The sequence below is a fragment of the Dipteris shenzhenensis genome, chromosome 24 (genome assembly GCF_047967505.1).
Source record: "Dipteris shenzhenensis isolate YYH24624 ecotype China chromosome 24, Dip_SZ_1.0, whole genome shotgun sequence".
Classification (NCBI taxonomy): Eukaryota; Viridiplantae; Streptophyta; class Polypodiopsida; order Gleicheniales; family Dipteridaceae; genus Dipteris; species Dipteris shenzhenensis.
In genome coordinates, this window is record NC_141619.1 from 38,874,126 (window position 1) to 38,892,623 (window position 18,498).

The 18,498-nt window shown below is 43.6% G+C and overlaps 1 protein-coding gene across 3 annotated transcripts in view; it reads left to right on the forward strand.

Moving 5' to 3' along the window:
* The window catches only part of LOC147886581 (Glycine cleavage T-protein family), a 147,244-nt gene extending 129,423 nt beyond the window's left edge, over positions 1 to 17,821 (forward strand). Inside the window, exons 12-13 of one of the 3 annotated variants that reach the window (XM_087395456.1) lie at positions 17,277 to 17,460; positions 17,496 to 17,821. In XM_087395456.1, coding sequence (XP_087251582.1) covers positions 17,277 to 17,460; positions 17,496 to 17,506 — 195 coding nt within the window. In that variant the 3' untranslated portion in view covers positions 17,507 to 17,821. Of the gene's footprint in view, positions 1 to 17,276; positions 17,461 to 17,480 lie in introns of all 3 variants that reach the window. The other 2 variants (XM_087395457.1, XM_087395458.1) reach the window with 2 other exon arrangements.
* Positions 17,822 to 18,498: the final 677 nt, after the last annotated feature.

Consider the following 18,498-nt stretch of genomic DNA (forward strand, 5'->3'; position numbering starts at 1 on the left):
TTTTTGCTAGGCCTAGTCTATAAAAGAAAGACCCCGGGCCTCCCAGATTCATTCAAGAGTTGTACTCAGCTTCATGCTCTTTTCAGAGCCAGTTGTACAAAGTATTATTCTATTGCAATAAAGACCTTCGGGGGGGTCCAGCCCTTGGCTGCCTAGTGCTCTTAAAGAGCAAGAAACGCCAAGAAAAAGAAGGGCCTATGGCTGCCTAGTGCTCTTAAAGAGCAGGAAATGCAGAAAAGCAAGAATCTCCATGTGGAAAGCAAGTGTTTTAGATGCAGAAATAGAGGCTTGTGGCTCTCTAGTGCCCTGGAAGGCCCGTCGGCCAAAAGGAGCAGAGAATGCCACAAGACCGATCTAAGTCAATGATCGGAAGTTACCAGATTCCAAGATCCACTTTAGGTGGAAGAGATGGAGGAGATCCTCCAACAAGAACAGACTGTGTACCGCACAGAGAAGAAAAGCACCCAGAGGCAAGTTTATATGTAGGTATCTTGCCAAGTATCAGAACTGTTAGGCAATTGATACCTACCCAAAAAGGAGGTATCCTCAAGTTTTGCAGCTGTATCAAGAAGCTTTTTAGTTGAGGACACCTGAATAGAAGCTGAGGGGATGTCACCAATTGGTATTTCTCCCAAGAAATAAAGAAGAGTCTTTATTAGCTTGATTGTGGTCAAAGAAAACTGACTTTGGTTCACTAGAATAAGTTTTACTACTTTTACTTTTGCTTTGCATTGGTAAAAGAGAACTGTGGGGACGCCCACAAGGGACTAGGATTAGTCCAAGAACTAGGAATGATGCATTTCGCTAACCTCTAATGGGTTAAAGTGTTGGAACTTATTTGTGCAGTGTGTAGGACCTAAGAGAGTGCAAAAAGAACCGAAGAGTGGGAAGAAAAGCACAAAAGCTAGGTCCCACGAGGCCTAAAAGCATGGACAAGGGAGACACCTCTTAAAAAGGAGGGCCCACGAGATAAAAAAGGAACCAAAAGCACCAGATTTAAAAAGAAAGCCTAAAAAGCTTGGTTTTTTTGTAAAAGTAGCTTTTAGAAAGCAGGCCCTAGCTTTTTGCTAGGCCTAGTCTATAAAAGAAAGGCGCCGGGCCTCCCAGATTCATTCAAGAGTTGTACTCAGTTTCATGCTCTTTTCAGAGCCAATTGTACAAAGTATTATTCTATTGCAATAAAGACCTTCGGGGGGGTCCAGCCCTTATTTCTGGGCCCTAGTGTTGCGTGTGCTGCGTCTCCTTCTCTCCCTTTGTTCTATCGCGAAGAATCTTTGAGATAAGTGCTGCAATTCTGAGTTTCAGATTTCAGTTTGTGTTCTCCAGTTTCTATCGCGAAGTTCTGTGAAGTATTGCAAAAATATTGAAAGTAGCAATCTCTGTTCGTTCTCTCCGTCTCTCGGTTCGTTTTGATTTCCAGAAGAAATCTGCTGCTGCTCATCGTTAGATTAAGCTACTAGATGCTGTTTTCCCCTGTTATCTGCGAAATCTATCTTGGTGATTATCTGTGGCGAATCGAAGATCCAGGCTGCGTTTCTACCAGCAGTGATTCGTTTTTAGGGTTTCAAAGCTGAATATAGATTCGTTTTAGGGTTTTTGGTCTGGTTTCACTTGCCATATCCTCTATGCTACAGGGCAGCTATGTGGAGAATGTGGGATGGCTCGAGATCACTATCCGGCATCTCACCTCCCATCGACGTGCATCTGCGCCAGCTGTGGGCCAATGAGCAACCCTACGTGAGCAACCATCTAGATGAAATATATAATCTTCCGTGGTACACGGTTGGTTCACAAATGCGGCCAAATTTTGGAGATGACCTCTTGGGGCACCTGCTGCTTAATCCAGTGCCGCTCTCTTGAAGGAGTCCAAGTAGTTGCCTCACCTGGAGACAACGCCCAATGCATGTTGTGTACGAGAGGAAGGGCACCTCAACACCCCTCTTCGAGTGTCCTACCTATGAAGGCCAAAACCACTCTCTCGGATCCCACTTCACCTCATGCAGTTGCCACCCTTCCACAACCAGAGACACAACCGCGATCCATTTTGATCCGCAATGACTAGTACTGTGTGGATGGTCAAGTCCTTGTCCAAGGAGCCCACTAACGTGATCCTTTGTCAGTCAAGCAAGTCCAAGACGCCATTAGTTCAGAATCTCCACTGTCTTTGGCTAAGGAAGGCATCGGAACCCCAATCTGTAATGTCTAGAGCAAAAGGCTCCAAGGGCTCGATGGAAAAATTGAAACCTTAGGGGCATCCCTGTCCCAAAAAACTGTACATACCTGGGTGAGGGAGTTGAGGCTCTGTGCAAACCATCCCTCAAGCTCATGCTTGGCTGATTCTCTCTCTACCATCCACGTGCCTATCATTCCAGCTTCTCTCTTTTTCCTTTTTTTCCCCAACCTTTTCCTACATTCATTTAGTTGGTCTCCAGGCTTTTTGCAATAATGGCATTTACCTTTTTTCTTGGGTCGATATGCATTTTTTGAGATTTTCTTTAATGGCTGAGCTGAATCAGTCCTGGAATGACAGCCACAAAAGTGGCGCTTATTTTCGCCTCTAGGCAACAAGACTTGGCCATCATCTTGCACCTTAACATGTTTTCCAGTGTCTGTTCTTCCTGCATACAACAGAAGCCCCACAAGCTCCCAAAACATGAGGGAACTGTACCACCCCTCATGGACAAATTCAGAAAAGTATAAAAACCCAAATACTTTTTTGGTAAAGAATTCAGAGTTGTAGGTATAGGCTGGCTATCAGGTGTGACTTCATCAATGCTCAATAGCTCTTCTCTAAGCTTCGGATTTAGTCAAATGATCTAACATTGAATCACCCTTCAACATCTTTACATTATCAAGTTCTGTTTTTAAGAAAGAGACCCTGGCCTCATTCTTTGCATGATACATATTCTCCAAGGTATCCCAAGCTTGCTTGAAAGTCTTGAAGGATCGGATATGAGCTACGAGTACCCTCTTTACAAACAAGGCAATGAGAGACAAGCCTTAGCATCCTTGGCATGTCCTATGGTCGTGTGTAGGGGCAGTAGGTGCAACTTGTACAATTGGCCTCACCTGAGCCTGCTGTCCATGGGGATTGCCTCCTTGCTGAGGTATACGACGAGCATCGACAGCATCTCTTGGACATGCATCTTCACATGTAACAAAACCCCACATAAAGCTCCAAGAGAATAATTGGTGCCATCTAATTATCATCCTAAACCAAAAATCCAAAAACCTCACCCGGACTCTGATTTTGATTCTGAGCCATCTTCAAAGATGAAAGCACATAGTCCCAAAAATACACGTGCTGTGAATTATATTGCAACCACAACAAAGCATTGTTCCACAAGCCAATACTTGGCTAGGCAAATGCAGCCTTAAAATGGACTGTTTGAATAGCTCCAAAAAGAATTAAATCAGCCCCAAACAAGCCAATGCTTGGATCAAACATAACACTTTACCCAACGATTGTACCTGAAAAGTCGAATCCCTAGGGCACAAGGGCCAACAATTTCGATCAAATGAGAAACAGACTAACTCCAAATGTGAGCAACAAAGGAATAAATCCTTACCAGGGATATCACCACGAAGGTGTATAGCAAGTACACTGGCAGAAATTTGCTATTTAGACTCTGCCTTCCCAAGAAATGGCCCCAAAGTAACTCGAACAGAGACTCACAGAACTGTTTAAGGAGAATCTCTACAGTAAAGCCCTCCAAATGTGTTCATGTTTGAACTGAAGGCAGGCGACAAGTTTTGACAAGAAATGCTCTTGTTTTGCTAAAAATCAGCTCTGTTTTGATAGTAAACAGTGTGCAGTAGTTGTTTCTTTACCCGAAAAATGGTTGGGCCAGCAAGGGCTGTAAGTTTAGGGGAGAGAGAGAGCAAGAGAGAGAGAGCTGAGAGATGAAGGCTTGAGAGCTTAGTTGCAATAGAAGAGTGTGAGTACAACTGAAAAAGTGAGAGATAAGGTTTTGTCACTAGGACAAAACCTTAGTAGTCACTAACCATAGTTAGTGAAGTAACTGCGGTTAGGGGGAAAAACCTCTTAAAGAGGGAAAAGTGCCCCTAACTAGCTTATTAAATTACATTGGTCACTGCTGAATTATATCTATAATTCTAACACCCCCCTTCAGTGCCAATGTCATGTACAAGGCTGATCAATCACCAAACGGATATAAGTTCAGGGCAATGCGAGATGCCTCAAACTTTTCACGTGGTAGTGCTTTGGTGAAAATATCTGCAACGTTGTCATGTGTGGACACAAAGATCATACTGATCTCTCCTGCATGCAACTTCTCTCTGACGTAGTGATAGTGAACCTCAATGTGCTTCGTGCGAGCATGAAACACTGGATTCTTTGCCACTGCAATGGCACTCTGACTATTAGTGAGAATTGGAGAAGGACCCTCCAAAGACAGATGAATATCAGCAAATAGACGTCGCAGCCAGACACATTCAACTGTTGCTGTGAAAGCTGCCCTGTACTCAGCTTCACATTATGAGGTAGCCACTGTAGATTGTTTCTTGCTCAGCCAGGAAATGCAAGATTTACCCAAAAAGAAACAATTGCCACTAGTGGACTGCCTAGTGTCATAATCACCAGCCCAATCTGAATCACTGTAGGCCTGCATCTGCAAGTCACCCCCCCTGGGAAATAACAAGCCAAAAGACTTTGTGCCCTGCAAATAACGGAAGATGCGCTTAACTGCCTGCCAATGCATAGTTTTTGGGCTGTGCATATACCTGCTCACCTGAGATACTGCAAACTGAATATCAGGTCTAGTGTTGCAGAGATATATGAGGCATCCAACAGCCTGACTGTAAGATGTGGCAACTGATTTTCGTGCATCATGCATTGTGAGTTTCAGCCCCGGTTCCATGGGAGTGGCTATGGGCTTACAATCATGCATGTTAAATCTGTCCAAGAGTTTCTGCACATACTTGGACTGAGACATATCAGTGCCACGTTTCTCTTGAGAGAACTGGATCCCCAAATAAAAGTGAAGCAGCCCCAAATCTGACATGTCAAAGGTGGTCTGCAAATCAGCTTTGAAATCTGCAATATTATCTTCATTGGACCCTGTGAGCAGTAAGTCATCGACATAAAGAAGGATGACTAAAATTTCCCCCCCATCCAGCTTGATGTAGAGGGTGCTCTCAGTAGGACTATCGTGCAGTCCCTTGCTAGTCAAAAAGGCATGAATCTTGGCATACCATGCACGAGGGGCCTGTTTCAGCCCATACAAAGCTTTGTTTAGCTTGCATACCTGAAGTGCATTTGCTGTAATTTCAAAGCCTGGAGGTTGTTTGACATAAACCTCTTCCCGCAAGTCTCCATTTAAGAAGGCTGTTTTTATGTCCAATTGATGAACATTCCACTCAAAATGTGTAGCCATTGCAATAACAAATCGGATGGTGGTCATTCGGGATGTAGGAGCAAAAGTCTCCTCATAATCTATGCCCTTTTTCTGAGCATAGCCCATAGCAACCAGCCTTGCCTCGTATCTGTCAATGGAGCCATCTGGCTTCCATTTCACCTTGAAAACCCATCGTGTGCCAATGGCATGTTTACCTGGTGGCAAGTCTACAACATCCCAAGTCTGATTTTTCTTAATGGACTGCAACTCATCGTGCATGGCGTTCATCCAATGCACATTGTCCTTTGCTTCTTCGAATGTTGCAGGCTGCTCCTCATCGAGAAGAGTACCTACATATCTTGATTCCACTGAATTAGCACCTTCCATGTGGCTTGCTGCACTGCGAGTCCTACTTGGTAATGGAGCATCAATTTTACTCTCTCTGAGAGTCTGTAACAGCCAGTTTGGGACTGTTTTTGCTGCATGTATGTCTGCAATTTCTTGCTGAACCACCTGTTCCACTACCTGTGGAGGTGGCAAGACATCTTGAGGCTGAACTGGAGCATCGGGAGGTGGCTTTAAATTCTGATTTGCATCAGAAATATCAGCAGGGGAACCCAAAGCAATGGGTAGTAACCCCTCAAAAACATCCTCTGAAGAAGCCATATGAAATTCAGCCTGAGTGTGAGCTGAATTTTCTGCAAATATCACATCTCTACTAACAATGATCTTGCGTGTAGCAGGTTGTAGAGACGGTACCCCTTGCTTTCTGCACTGTACCCAACAAATTGCCTTATCTGACAACTTGTGCCTAAATTCAACTGGCACATGAGCATATGCAAGGCATCCAAAGACTCGGAAATGATCCACTGAAGGCTTTCTCCCATTCCAGACCTCATAGGGAGTTTTTGTTTTCAAAGCCTTAATGGGAGCCCGATTTAAAATGTAGTTGGCACACATCAGACCTTCAAGCCAGAATTTGTGAGGCATGTGTTTGCTTTTCAGCATACATCTGTCCATCTCCATAAGAGTTCTATTTTTCCTCTCAGCTTTGCCATTTTGCTGAGGGGTCAGCCTCACTGTGAGCTGATGCACAATACCCTTGCCTTTCAGAAAAGCATCAAAATCTGTAGACAAGTATTCCCCATCTCTATCTGTGCGCAATGTTTGTATCTTGAGTTCGGTTTCATTTTCAACCATGGCTGAAAAGTGTTTAAACACCATGAACACTTCTGATTTGCGCTTCAGCCCAAAGACCCAAGTGAAATTGGAGTAATCATCAATAAAAGTAACAAAGTAGAGATGACCACCCAATGATGGAGTCCTCATGAGACCACAGACATCACTGTGTATAAGCTGTAATTTGCGTACAGCTTTAACTGAACCATCCTTTTTGAAGGGGAATCTATGCATCTTGCCTAAAATGCACCCTTCACAGGCATGTGGAGGAGGTATCTCAAGAGGTGGCAATGCATCAACCATAGAGTGCTTCTGAAGTGTCATGAAGCTTTTGTAATGCATGTGGCCATATCGGGCATGCCATAATTCTGCATTCTGCATGGCAGCAGTAGGAGTAGAAATCGCAAGAGCATGGGCTGCTCTTTTCTCAAAAAGATCAAGCTGAAAAAGCCCACGCAGCAGAGTACCAGATAATCTCAAGGCATAATCACTTTCCCTGTCTCGGACAGCACATTTGTCATCCTCAAAGATGACCTGAAATCCAGCCCTGTTAAGAGTGGACACTGAAAGACGATTCTTGGTGATACCAGGCACATATAAGACATCTGAAAGTCTGAAAACTGAGCCATCAATGGCAGTAAGCTGAACTTCTCCTGTGCCACGTACTGAATATGGCGAGTTATTGGGACGAGTGACTTTCTTACCAACGGCCATCAATGGCAGTGAGCTGAACTTCTCCTGTGCCACGTACTGAATATGGCGAGTTATTGGCACAAGTGACTTTCTTACCAACGGGAGGTGGATGCAAGGAAGTAAAGAGACACTTCTTAGAAGTGATATGCTTGGATGCACCGCTGTCAAAATACCAAGTATTCAGTGTTTCATTGACACTGAAAGCAGATGCATCCGTGGAAGAGTCATAACTGCAAGTCAAAAATGCATATGTATCATCATTACAAGTGGCTGTACTATCCCGGGCATCTGGAGCAGCCAGCCTAGAATCTGAAATGCAAGATAAAAAGGCATAATCCTGTCCAACAAAGTTGGCTGTAGCATCCCCACTGTCAGATGGATGAGGAGCTGAATCTGAAACAGCCATACCGGAGCTTTTTTTCTTCTCTTTTGCAAGCCTTTTCCTGCATTCTGCAATGTGATGACCTGGCTTTTTGCAGTAATGACAAAAACCCTTCTTCTTGGGCTTACTTGCATCATTTTTAGCCTTTTGTGAAGGCTGTCTTGACCCACTGGAAGGCTGATTTACTGATGTCTTTGCCTGTCCCTTTGTTTTTGACTTGAACTTTGAGAGCATAGCTTGTTCACCTGCACGTGAAGCCAAGTTTTTCCTGGTCTGCTCTTCCTGAAGCAGAAGTCCTATCAACTCATGAAAGGTGAGAGGATTTGCACCCCCCCCCAATGATAAGTGCAGCGAGGTATGAAAGCTGAGATAAGAATCAGGAAGAGAATTCAGAGTGGTAGTTATCATCTCTAAATCAGGAATAATCTCATCTATGTTCAATAATTGCTCTCTGAGATCCTGTAGCTTTGTGAGGTGGACTGACTGTGAAGATAGTGGGAGAGAGGGAAGGAGTCTCACTTGCAGCTTTCTCACACACAATGGGGGAATACACACAAAGGTGGAGGCTGAAAACAGTTTTTCTCTTCTTAGTTGTGAAAGCCAAAAGAACTCTAGTACAAAGAAATAGGAGAACCCTATATGTGGGTGTCAAACCAAACTCAACTAACTAAGGTGGCATACTAATTGAGCCACGACTTAGAGTACATAAGGATAGTTGTCATCCAGCTATTATTCGTGGGCGGTGTACCAACCGCATCTGCAGCTAACAAGTCGGTGACATAAATGCACAACGGTCGCCCTGGCATATCACGAGTGGAGCTCGATATCTCAACACTCCCCCTTGAGCTCAATCCCAATTCTTGCCTTGTATCTGTTCACAGAACCATCTGCATTGTGCTTGATCTTATAAACCCACTTACAGCCAATTGCATTCTTGTCTTTAGGCAAAGGCACCAATTCCCATGTAGCATTTGCTTCCAAGGCATCCATTTCTTCATCCATGGCTTTCTCCCATTTTTGTTTTCCCATGGCTTGCTCAAAAGAAGCGGGTTCTGGTTCCTGTATCACTTTGACCATATAGGCATGGTGAATGGCTGTAAATCCATCATATTTCAGCCTATCCACAAGGTATCTAGCTCTGGTAGACCTGCGCAAAATAGGCTCACTTGCAGGTGCTCTCAAAACATCCCTGGTCTTCCTTACTCCAGGTGTAACAACAGAAGGAATACCCAACTCATCATCAATGCTCTAATCTGAGCTACTGGATTCACCATCCAGATAAGAGTAACCTGCATTCACATCAAACATGGGCTGATCTACCTTCTCTTTACCTTTTCGTGATACCTGCATACCACTATCTGCATTGCTGTGAGGAGATTCTCCTGATCTCAATCTGCCTGTCCATGGCGAAGTATGTGAACCACTGCTAGAGGACACTGCAGGTCCACTAATAGTTTGTGATTGCTGCTGCGAATTCTGTGCAACATTACCATTTTGTGCATCTACATCAATCATCACATTTACTGGTTTATACCAGCTGCTCATCTCATAAAAAACATCTCTGCTCACTGTAAACTTACGAGTAGAAGGGTTATAGCATCTATACTCTTTCTGCTGCAGAGAATAACCAATAAAGATGCACTTCTCAGCTTTTGGATCCAACTTGGACCTCAACTCATCTGGCACATGAGCATAGGCAATGTAACTAAAAATTTTCAAATGAGAAATATTTGGTTTCCTACCAGTATACATCTTCTCTGGCGTCATGCCATGTATTGCTGCAGTGGGAGTCCTGTTCATTATGTAAACTGCTGTAGCAACTGCTTCAGCCCAATAATAATCTAGTAGGTCTTTTTTATTTAGCATGGACATATACCTCTCTAATATGCATGTTTTTCCTTTCTGCAAGTCCATTTTGCTATGGGGTATGACTGCATGAATATTGCTGCTTTATGCCATGCTCCTGCAGGAACCTTGCAAACTCATTTGAGAGGTACTCTCCCCCTCCATCTGACCTTAGGCATTTTATTTGCAGGCCTGTTTCTTTTTCAACCATAGCTTTAAAAGCTTTGAAGTGCCCAAACACTTCACTTTTCTTTTTCATAAAATACACCCAAACTTTTCTGCTGTAGTGATCAATAAAAGTGACAAAATAATGACAGCCTCCAATAGATGCAGCTTTAGTAGTCCACACATCAGAGTGGATTAATTCCAATGGCTTCTTACTCTCTTGAACATGCCTAGGAAATGGTTTTCTTGCCTGTTTTTCAAATTGACAGGCTTCACATACCTTATGCATTTCTGCAACCTTGAATTTAGGCAATCCTGCAACAATGTTTTGGGCATGCATTGATTTAAGTCGCTGTACATTAACATGACCAATGCGTTTATGTCAGATATCAATATCTGCAACTACACCGGTGCCATGTGCAAACATTGCTGCACTCAATTCAGGCATGTCCGCATCCAACGTAAACATCCTGCCCTTCTTCTTTCCTTTTGCTATCAAGCGACCGTTATTTTTTATATCCTCAATAAAGCATCCATGAGGATTAAATCTGACCTGCAAGCCTTGCTCAACCATTTGACCAACAGAAACCAGGTTCTTGGTGATATTCGGGACATGAAATACATCAGACAGGTATTTCTTTTTCCCATCCTGCATAGACAAAGGAATTTTACCAATCTGCACAATAGGATATGCAGTATCATCACGAGTCTCCACAAATCCTGGTCTTTCTATCTTCCTTGCATCTTGCATCCATTCTGCATGACCTGTCATGTGGTTTGACGCACCTGAGTCAACATACCACACATCATTTCTTTCTTCTGCACTTGTCACAGAATTCGTCATGTGTTGCACCATAAATAGATGCTCATTTCTGTCATCACCCTGTCTACTAGAAGATGCATAATTGCCTTGCTGCAATTTTCCATTCATAATGTCATTCTGCTTTTTGTAGCAGTCTTTAGCCATATGATCCATTTTACCACAACAGTAGCATTCAACATTGCTGTTTGCATTTTGGCCTCTCTGCCATCCACCACGACCTCTTTGGCTCCCCCTGCCTCTAGAGTTACCACGTCCTCCTCCATAGGACTGGTTTTCTTGAGTTTGCTGCATATTTTGATTTCTATCACGGCCTCCGGATCGCCTCCTCTATCTCGGCCTTGGCCTTTGCCTCGGCCTCTGCCTCTGCCTCTACCTCTTTCAGCATTTGAGTAGAAGACAGTTTCTTTCGAAGTTCCTCATGAAGAAGATGCACCACCATTTCTCTGCTCTTCAGAAATTAGAAGAGGAAACAACTCCTCAAAATCAGGAAATTTTTCACGGATGGCAATGGATGTCCGGAACTGTGCATAATCCTTTCCTAGACCATTCAAGGTCACAGAAACTAGATCATCATCTTCCACTGGCGACCCAATGGAAGCAAGTGCATCTGCAATTTTCTTCACCTTCATGTGGTAGTCATTGATGCTCATATTTTCTCTCTGCACATTGTGCAACTCCTGCTTGAGCTGCATTTTCGTGGCTTGCATATTTGTGCTGTACATTTTTGCCAAAGTATCCCATGCCTCCTTTGGCGTACTTGCATCCTGAATATGCACAATCATAGAATCCGAAATACTGATAGAAAGCCAGTACATAACTTTTCTGGCTCTCTCATGCCATCCTTTAAATGCCTGCATTTCCTGTTGATTGGGAACATTAGGAAGAACTGGTTCTTCTTCATTTCCTGTAATGAACTCCCAATAGCCTTTTCCCATAAGGAAATTCGTCATTCTAAACTTCCATGCTTGGAAGTTGTTCTTGTCAAGCTTTTCAGTGACAATCTGTGAAAGAGAATCAGACGCCATTACAGAACACTGTAAAAAATTCTGTCATTGCAAAAAACACAGCTTCTGCCTCACACGGGCAAATTTGCAAAACTGACGAAAGTGGTATTTGACCACACAGTCACTTCCTAGTGACGATTTTGCATCAACAGGCAATAAGGATGATTCTGTAACTCCCAGTATCTCTACGCACAGGCATATGATGCAATTTCTGCGGCAACTTTTTACCGACCTGCAGAGCAGTGGTTGCACAACAAAAACCAGGCGTTTTTCTGAGTGCCTGCGAAGAACTTCCGCCTTCAAAACAGGCCCCGAAATGCCCTCTCCCGCAGCATATACTGCCCTTACGTCACACCGCGAAGGGCGTCTCAATCTGAGATAGTGCACTCTTGCACTTCCGGCTGTGCTACCTGCAGAGATTTGCTCCCAAACTCGAAAGAGGAAAGCAACACTGGTCCTCTTACCAGGACACCGCGAACTTGGTTTGCTTTCTTGAGCTCCTTACCACGAACCAGGCTCTGATACCATGTGAAGATAGTGGGAGAGAGGGAAGGAGTCTCACTTGCAGCTTTCTCACACGAATTTGTATATATACTTAAAGCTACCTTCCTGTGTTATCAAGAGAACCTCAAGTTGCAAATGGGAGTAGGAGAGTACATATGGGATGAACTAGAGGGCTGTTGAGTTGGGGCTCGACATGTACTCTCATTTGTCGAGCCCCAACTCAACAGCCCTCTAGTTCATCCCATGTGGCCACTCTATCCATATATATTGGGGCTTTCCGCTACCACAACAATGTTATAAATATTGTAATCTTTAAGGCAGTGGCCAACGTATTAGTTAATTAGGAGGATTAGGGGCACTTTTTCCTTTTTCCCTGACCACAGTCAGTTATGACTCACCCTAGGCTCACCCAAGGGTTTTAGGGTTTTATCATGTTGATAGCCCTCTTGTACCTCATTCTTGCAATCTCAATTCAGCAAAGCTCCACTTTTTGATCTCTCTCCATCGCCAAGCTCACATTTGGTATCAGAGCAGGCTGCCCCTGCTCCCACGCACCTCCCCTCCCCTCCTGCATCTTTGGGGACGACTTCTATTGCAAAGAAACTCATTTTTGTCACACAAAACCTTAATGTCCAGTATTATTTTGGTCAGCAGCCACATCTACAGGCCAAGGCGCCTCTTTCTGAGCAATCCTAGAGCTTCTTCAAGGAAGGGTGACCACATTTGTGTCGAAATCGACCAGCTATACCTGTTTTTTTTAGCAGGCTGTGTCTCCTAGAGGGTTCTCCTTCAATTTCAGAACCGGGCGCCTCTTCCTATAGCTTGCTACTGCTATTCTGAAACAGGCTGCCCCTTTTCAAGGGATCTCTGCAGCTGCTCCTGCTATCTTTGCAGCAGATCGACCATTTTCAGAGGTGTATTTGTTGCTGGTTTGCTGCTGCGACTGTCCAGGACAAGGTCGATCCAACTACGAGCATAAAACAATCATTTTATGGAGGTTTTTGCTGCTGGTTGACTGACTCTTCTCAAGCCGCTTCAGATCCAGTGGAGTCACCTCCATTTTACAGACCATTTCAGGCCTGTTTGTGCCTGCCCTTGTTAGAATTATAGATATAATTCAGCAGTGACCAATGTAATTTAATAAGCTACTTAGGGGCACTTTTCCCTCTTTAAGAGGTTTTTCCCCCTAACCGCAGTTAGTTCACTAACTATGGTTAGTGACTACTAAGGTTTTGTCACTAGGACATAAGGTTTTGTCACTAGGACAAAACCTTATCTCTCACTTTTTCAGTTGTACTCTCACACTCTTCTATTGCAACTAAGCTCTCAAGCCTTCAGCTCTCAGCTCTCTCTCTCTTGCTCTCTCTCTCCCCTAAACTTACATTTGGTATCAGAGCCTCGTTGAGCTCTTGCCTCCAGCCCACGCTCCTGCTGTTGCTCTTGCTGCTACATCCCGTCCATACAGCTCGAAGCAATCCAAAGACAGTCCGTACGACTGTACGGAATTTGTACCTGCACGTACCTTCCGCTGGCAGTGCGTCCGTACCTGACGTAATCTACCGTACATGCCGTACTCCGCCGTACCTGCACGTACTCGTCCGCACCTACGCGTATCGTATCTGCCGTACCTGCACGTACCGTACCTGTTGCTTCCGTTTCTGTATTGCACGCCGTACAGCAGTCGTTGTCCATACTGCAGCGCCGTACCAGCCTTACTTGCAGTAGCGCCGTACCAGTTGTACATGCCATAAGTTCGCCGTACGTACATACGCGAATTTGCCGTACTTGCTTCCGTACATTGTCCGTACCTGCTTTTGTACAGGTCATCGTACCTGCTTTCGTACAAGTCTTGATTCCATACAGCCTGCCATCGCTGTACATCTTGCAATCCCGTCCGTACTTGCGACCGTACGACCTGCTTTACAATATGTACTTGGTCGTCTGTATTCATTGTACCAGCAGACATTTGCAGTCCTTTGCAATTATTGGGGTATTTTCAGATTCACAGTTGCTTGTGAAGCAAACGTTGCAGACAGATCTGCAGATTTGGTCTGAAATTTGGGGCTTTCTGCTGAGATTGTAAAATTTGGGGCTTTCTGTGCTTTTGCCCCTGTCTGGTTGCAATTTCAAGCTCGAAATTTGGGGCTTTCAATTCTGCAGTACAATTTCTTGAAGAAATTAGGGGATTTTGTAATTACACTGCAATTTTGCAGTGAAATTTGGGGCTTTTGCAGACAGAGCGCAATTCTTGCAACATTTGGGGCTTTTGATCAATTTCCCCCTTTCTAGTTGCAATTTCGGGCCTATTTTGGGGCTTTTGTGTTGTTAGAGCAATTTTGGAGATTTCAGTTCATACTGCCTTTCTTGAAGTGTTTTGCAGCACTTTTGGTAGATTCTGGAGAGTTTTTGATGCTTGGACAGATTCCTGACAGTGCAAGTGCAGAAATCTGAGTTGCATTTACAGTCAGTGCTTGGCTGTTTTTTTTGGGAGTTGTGCATTTCATTCCTAGTAAGGAAATTCAGTCTTTTATCTACTAAAATCTCTTTCTCAGATATGGCCCAGCAAAATCAGAATGATTTTCAGTTCGGTGGTCTTTCACAGGAAGACAAGTTGGATGGTACCAACTACTCCCTCTGGAGTTTTATGGTACGCAATATTCTGATTTCTCGCAATTTATGGGATTATGTGAATGGGGGTGAGATCCGACCAGCAGGTATGGCACCTAATACCCTTCCTCAGCAAGGAGGTGGAAGAGGTCGTGAACAGAGTGCAGTTGCAGAACAAGTTGTTGGTGCAGCTATAGCCACTACTCCAGAGCAGAAGAGATGGGATTCACGGGATGCCTTAGCTTTGTCATGCATCTCTCTTTCAGTGAAAAGATTTATCATTCCGTATATCAGGTCATGTAAGACCTCGAAGGCAGCGTGGGATATCTTAGAAAGCATGTATGCAGCCCGGAATGATGCAAGGGTATCTTTCTTTTAAGTAATACACATATGGAAGAGGGTGACTCCATGTCAGTGTTGAGATATCGAGCTCCACTCGTGATATGCCAGGGCGACCGTTGTGCATTTATGTCACCGACTTGTTAATTGCAGATGCGGTTGGTACACCGCCCACGAATAATAGCTGAATGACAGCTATCCTTATGTACTCTAAGTCGTGGCTCAGTTAGTATGCCACCTTAGTTAGCTGAGTTTGGTTTGAGACCCACATATAGGGTTCTCCTATTTCGTTGTACTAGAGTTCTTTTGGCTTTCATAACTAAGAAGAGAAAAACTGTTTTCAGCCTCCACCTTTGTGTGTATTGTTCAAGGAGCTGCTCCATCGAGAGGGAGAATGACAATTCAAGATAATTTGGCAAGAATCTAGATGGTGGTTAGACTATTCTGAAGTCTAGGAGGAGCTTCAATGGCCATTGAAAGTGATGAACCCAAGGATGCCAACAAATCAACTCCAAGAAATCCTTCCCAACCCTATGTTTATATGCCTCAAATGTCGAGAAATAAAAAAGAGGTTCGTGAAAGAAAAGAAGTTGTATCTATAAGAAAGTGTCGGGTGGGTATCATTTTATGAGTGTCTTGTACTCTTGGCTTGCTTAGGAAAGTCTAATGCTGTAGAGAGTAAGATTTCAAAGTAGGTGTGTGAAAGTCCCTCCACACATAGAGAATAGGGGCAAGGTAATCCTGCTGCAAATGTAGCTTCAACGTCCTCTTGGTTGGCTGTCTTTTTGTGCTTAAAATCTATGGGTTTATGAATGGCCAAATGTAAACTTTTTAGATGATGTTTGTAATTAAGATCTTCTTAGTGACCGAGTTGTCAAATTCCAAATGTAAACTTTGAGTTGTCAAATTTATCCATGCAAAATTTCAACCATTGGATGGCATGACACTTTGGGGAACTTTCTGAAGCCATGATGCTGAACATTTATTCATGGTCAAAGGCCTAAAATTCCGTAAATGGAAATTTGAGCGTTTAGGACCAAAGGAACTTCTTAATGACTCCTTTTCTTGAAGTGGACATGATTCTGGGGAAACCATATCTATCCTCATTTTCGTGAGTGGTTACCCTCTAATGCTAGGCTCGCCTGGATCCAAGCTCTAACCTCGCTCCTAGTGGTGGGTGCGAGGCCTACAATGCGCCCACCACTATGCCCACTGTCTACTACTGCTGCTTTTCCTTTGGGGAGAGGGAATATGGGAATGGATGGAGCCAAGAGATCCCTCTAGCTAGACCAGCAAAGGTCACCACCAAGATCACAGCCACCCCAAGAAAGCCTTCATAGGCTGTGAAAGTACAAGGGATAAAGAAAGGGAAGAGGCGGCAGCTCCATAGGCACTGTCTTGGCCCCAAGCAAAGGGCAGGGCGATGTAAGCCTTGCTAGTGTCAACAAGAAATGTTTCTAGAAACATAACGGCTATGGGAATCGTAACGGCTATGAAACATAACGGGAGAGGGAATCGTAACGGCTATGGGAATCGATGGAGCTGCCAAGAGAGCCCCTCTAGCTAGACCAGCAAAGGTCACTACCAAGATTACGGCCACCCTAGGAAAGCCTTCACGGGCTGTGAAAGTACAAGGGATAAAGAAAGGGAAGAGGTGGCAGCTCCACAGGTGCTGTCTTGGCCCCAAGCAAAGGGCATGGAGATGTAAGCCTTGCCAGTGTCACAAGAAATGTTTCTAGAAACATTTCTAGATTTTGACAGGCATTTCGTCTAGAAACAGGTAGAAATATTGTATTTATATAAATTATATATACTTCATAAGTAATAATCGCTCTTTCTCAAAAGAGCTCTCAGATACACACATTATGCGCACGTGCGCACCTCAAAAGACAGCCTACAGGCAAAGAGTCGGTCTACGACTTACAAAGACATAGTCACCCTATCCATGCACATTTTGCCAAAATGTTTCTTCATGTTTCGCATGCCCAAAATGCGTTTTTTGGTAACACTGAGCCTTGCAGGCTTTGTTTTAGCCCTGCAAGTCAGCCAATCAGCTGGCTCGAAGTGGCCATCTCCCGTACATTAACCGGAGCAGAGGCGAAGGCTTTATTTAGGCTCTTGCCTGCCAGGAATCAGGGATCACAGCTCTTAATTAAGAATGCACCAACCAGATTGTCTTGTCATCTTTGATTGAATTGAGGCAACATAGTTGCTGAACTTGGAGATTTTATATTCTGTCAGTAGGAAATTGAAGTTCTATGATTTAGATGACAATCATGTTTGCTTGATAGGGAATGCAAGAAAACCATGTAGCTATTTTAAATATTTTTGGTCTGTCATCCTGTCATAGCTCAGACAATTTATCTTTGTATTATCAGGCTGGGAAGGTCACAAGCTGCACAAGAAAAGACAATGGGGATTACTTTGGCCTTGGATATGTGAATAGAAAAGCTGGTGGTCTAGGGCTACGAGTACAAGTGGGGGAAATATGCGGTGTTGTGGTTGATGTGCCGTTTGTAACACAATCTACGTTGCAACCCAAAAACTTGTTTGTAACACAATCTACGTTGCAACCCAAAAACCATAAGGCTTAAAACATTGCACATAGGAGGTTGGGTGTTCAAGATCTACCTTGCGAGTAAATTTTGATGCCAGCAAAGTTTTCAAAGCAGGGCGGAAAACAGTAATCTTACTTAATGAATTTGCAAGTAAAATTTTTGAAATGTTTAGAAATTTCCTTAGGAATCGTAATAGTATGGCTAAAATATGTTAAGATTTGTTGTTTCTACTTTCTTACAATCCCTTAAACTCGTGATCCAAATTCAAATGTGAAATTGACATACACTTAGACTCTAAATATCAAATTTTGATATTAGTGAGTCGTGTAATTTCAAATATTGTTTTGGTGATTGTAAACTATCACACAGATATATGAGAAAAACCTTGATTAAAAAGTCACCAATAGAGTGAAGTGAAAATGGACACCCAAGTAGATTTTTTCCAAGATGGCAATGTATATAATTTTCCTTTGATAGGAATCTGGCTTTCTTGGTGCTTGTCTAAAGGCTCTACCTCTTTCTTATGTACTAGAGTAGTTTTCAACCCTCCTATCACCATGTGAAATGGGGTAAAGCCTCCTATCAATCTCATATCACCACTTTAAAGGCCATAGGTGTATTTTAAATGGAGTAACCATCTCCAATCCATGACGAAATCAAACAATGACAATCAATGAAGAACTAATATGTGAGAAAGAAGGAGAGCAAGAGTGAGAGCTGAACGTAGGTCTACTCAATAGTGGACTGAAATGAAGTGAGTACAAAAGAGAGACGAGGGGTTTTGTCGAAGTGACAAAGTCCTATTTTATCACTAACTGTAGTTTTGGGCTGTGCATATATCTGCTCACTTAAGATACTGCATACAGAATATTGGGTCGTGTATATTACAAATAGATGAGGCATCCAACAATCTGGTTGTAAAGTGTGACATCCACTGATTCATGTGCATCATACATAGTAAGCTTCAGCCCCGGTCCCATGGGAGTGGCACGTCACAACCAAACACATTCAATTGTCGAAAAGTTGCCCTGTACTCAGCTTC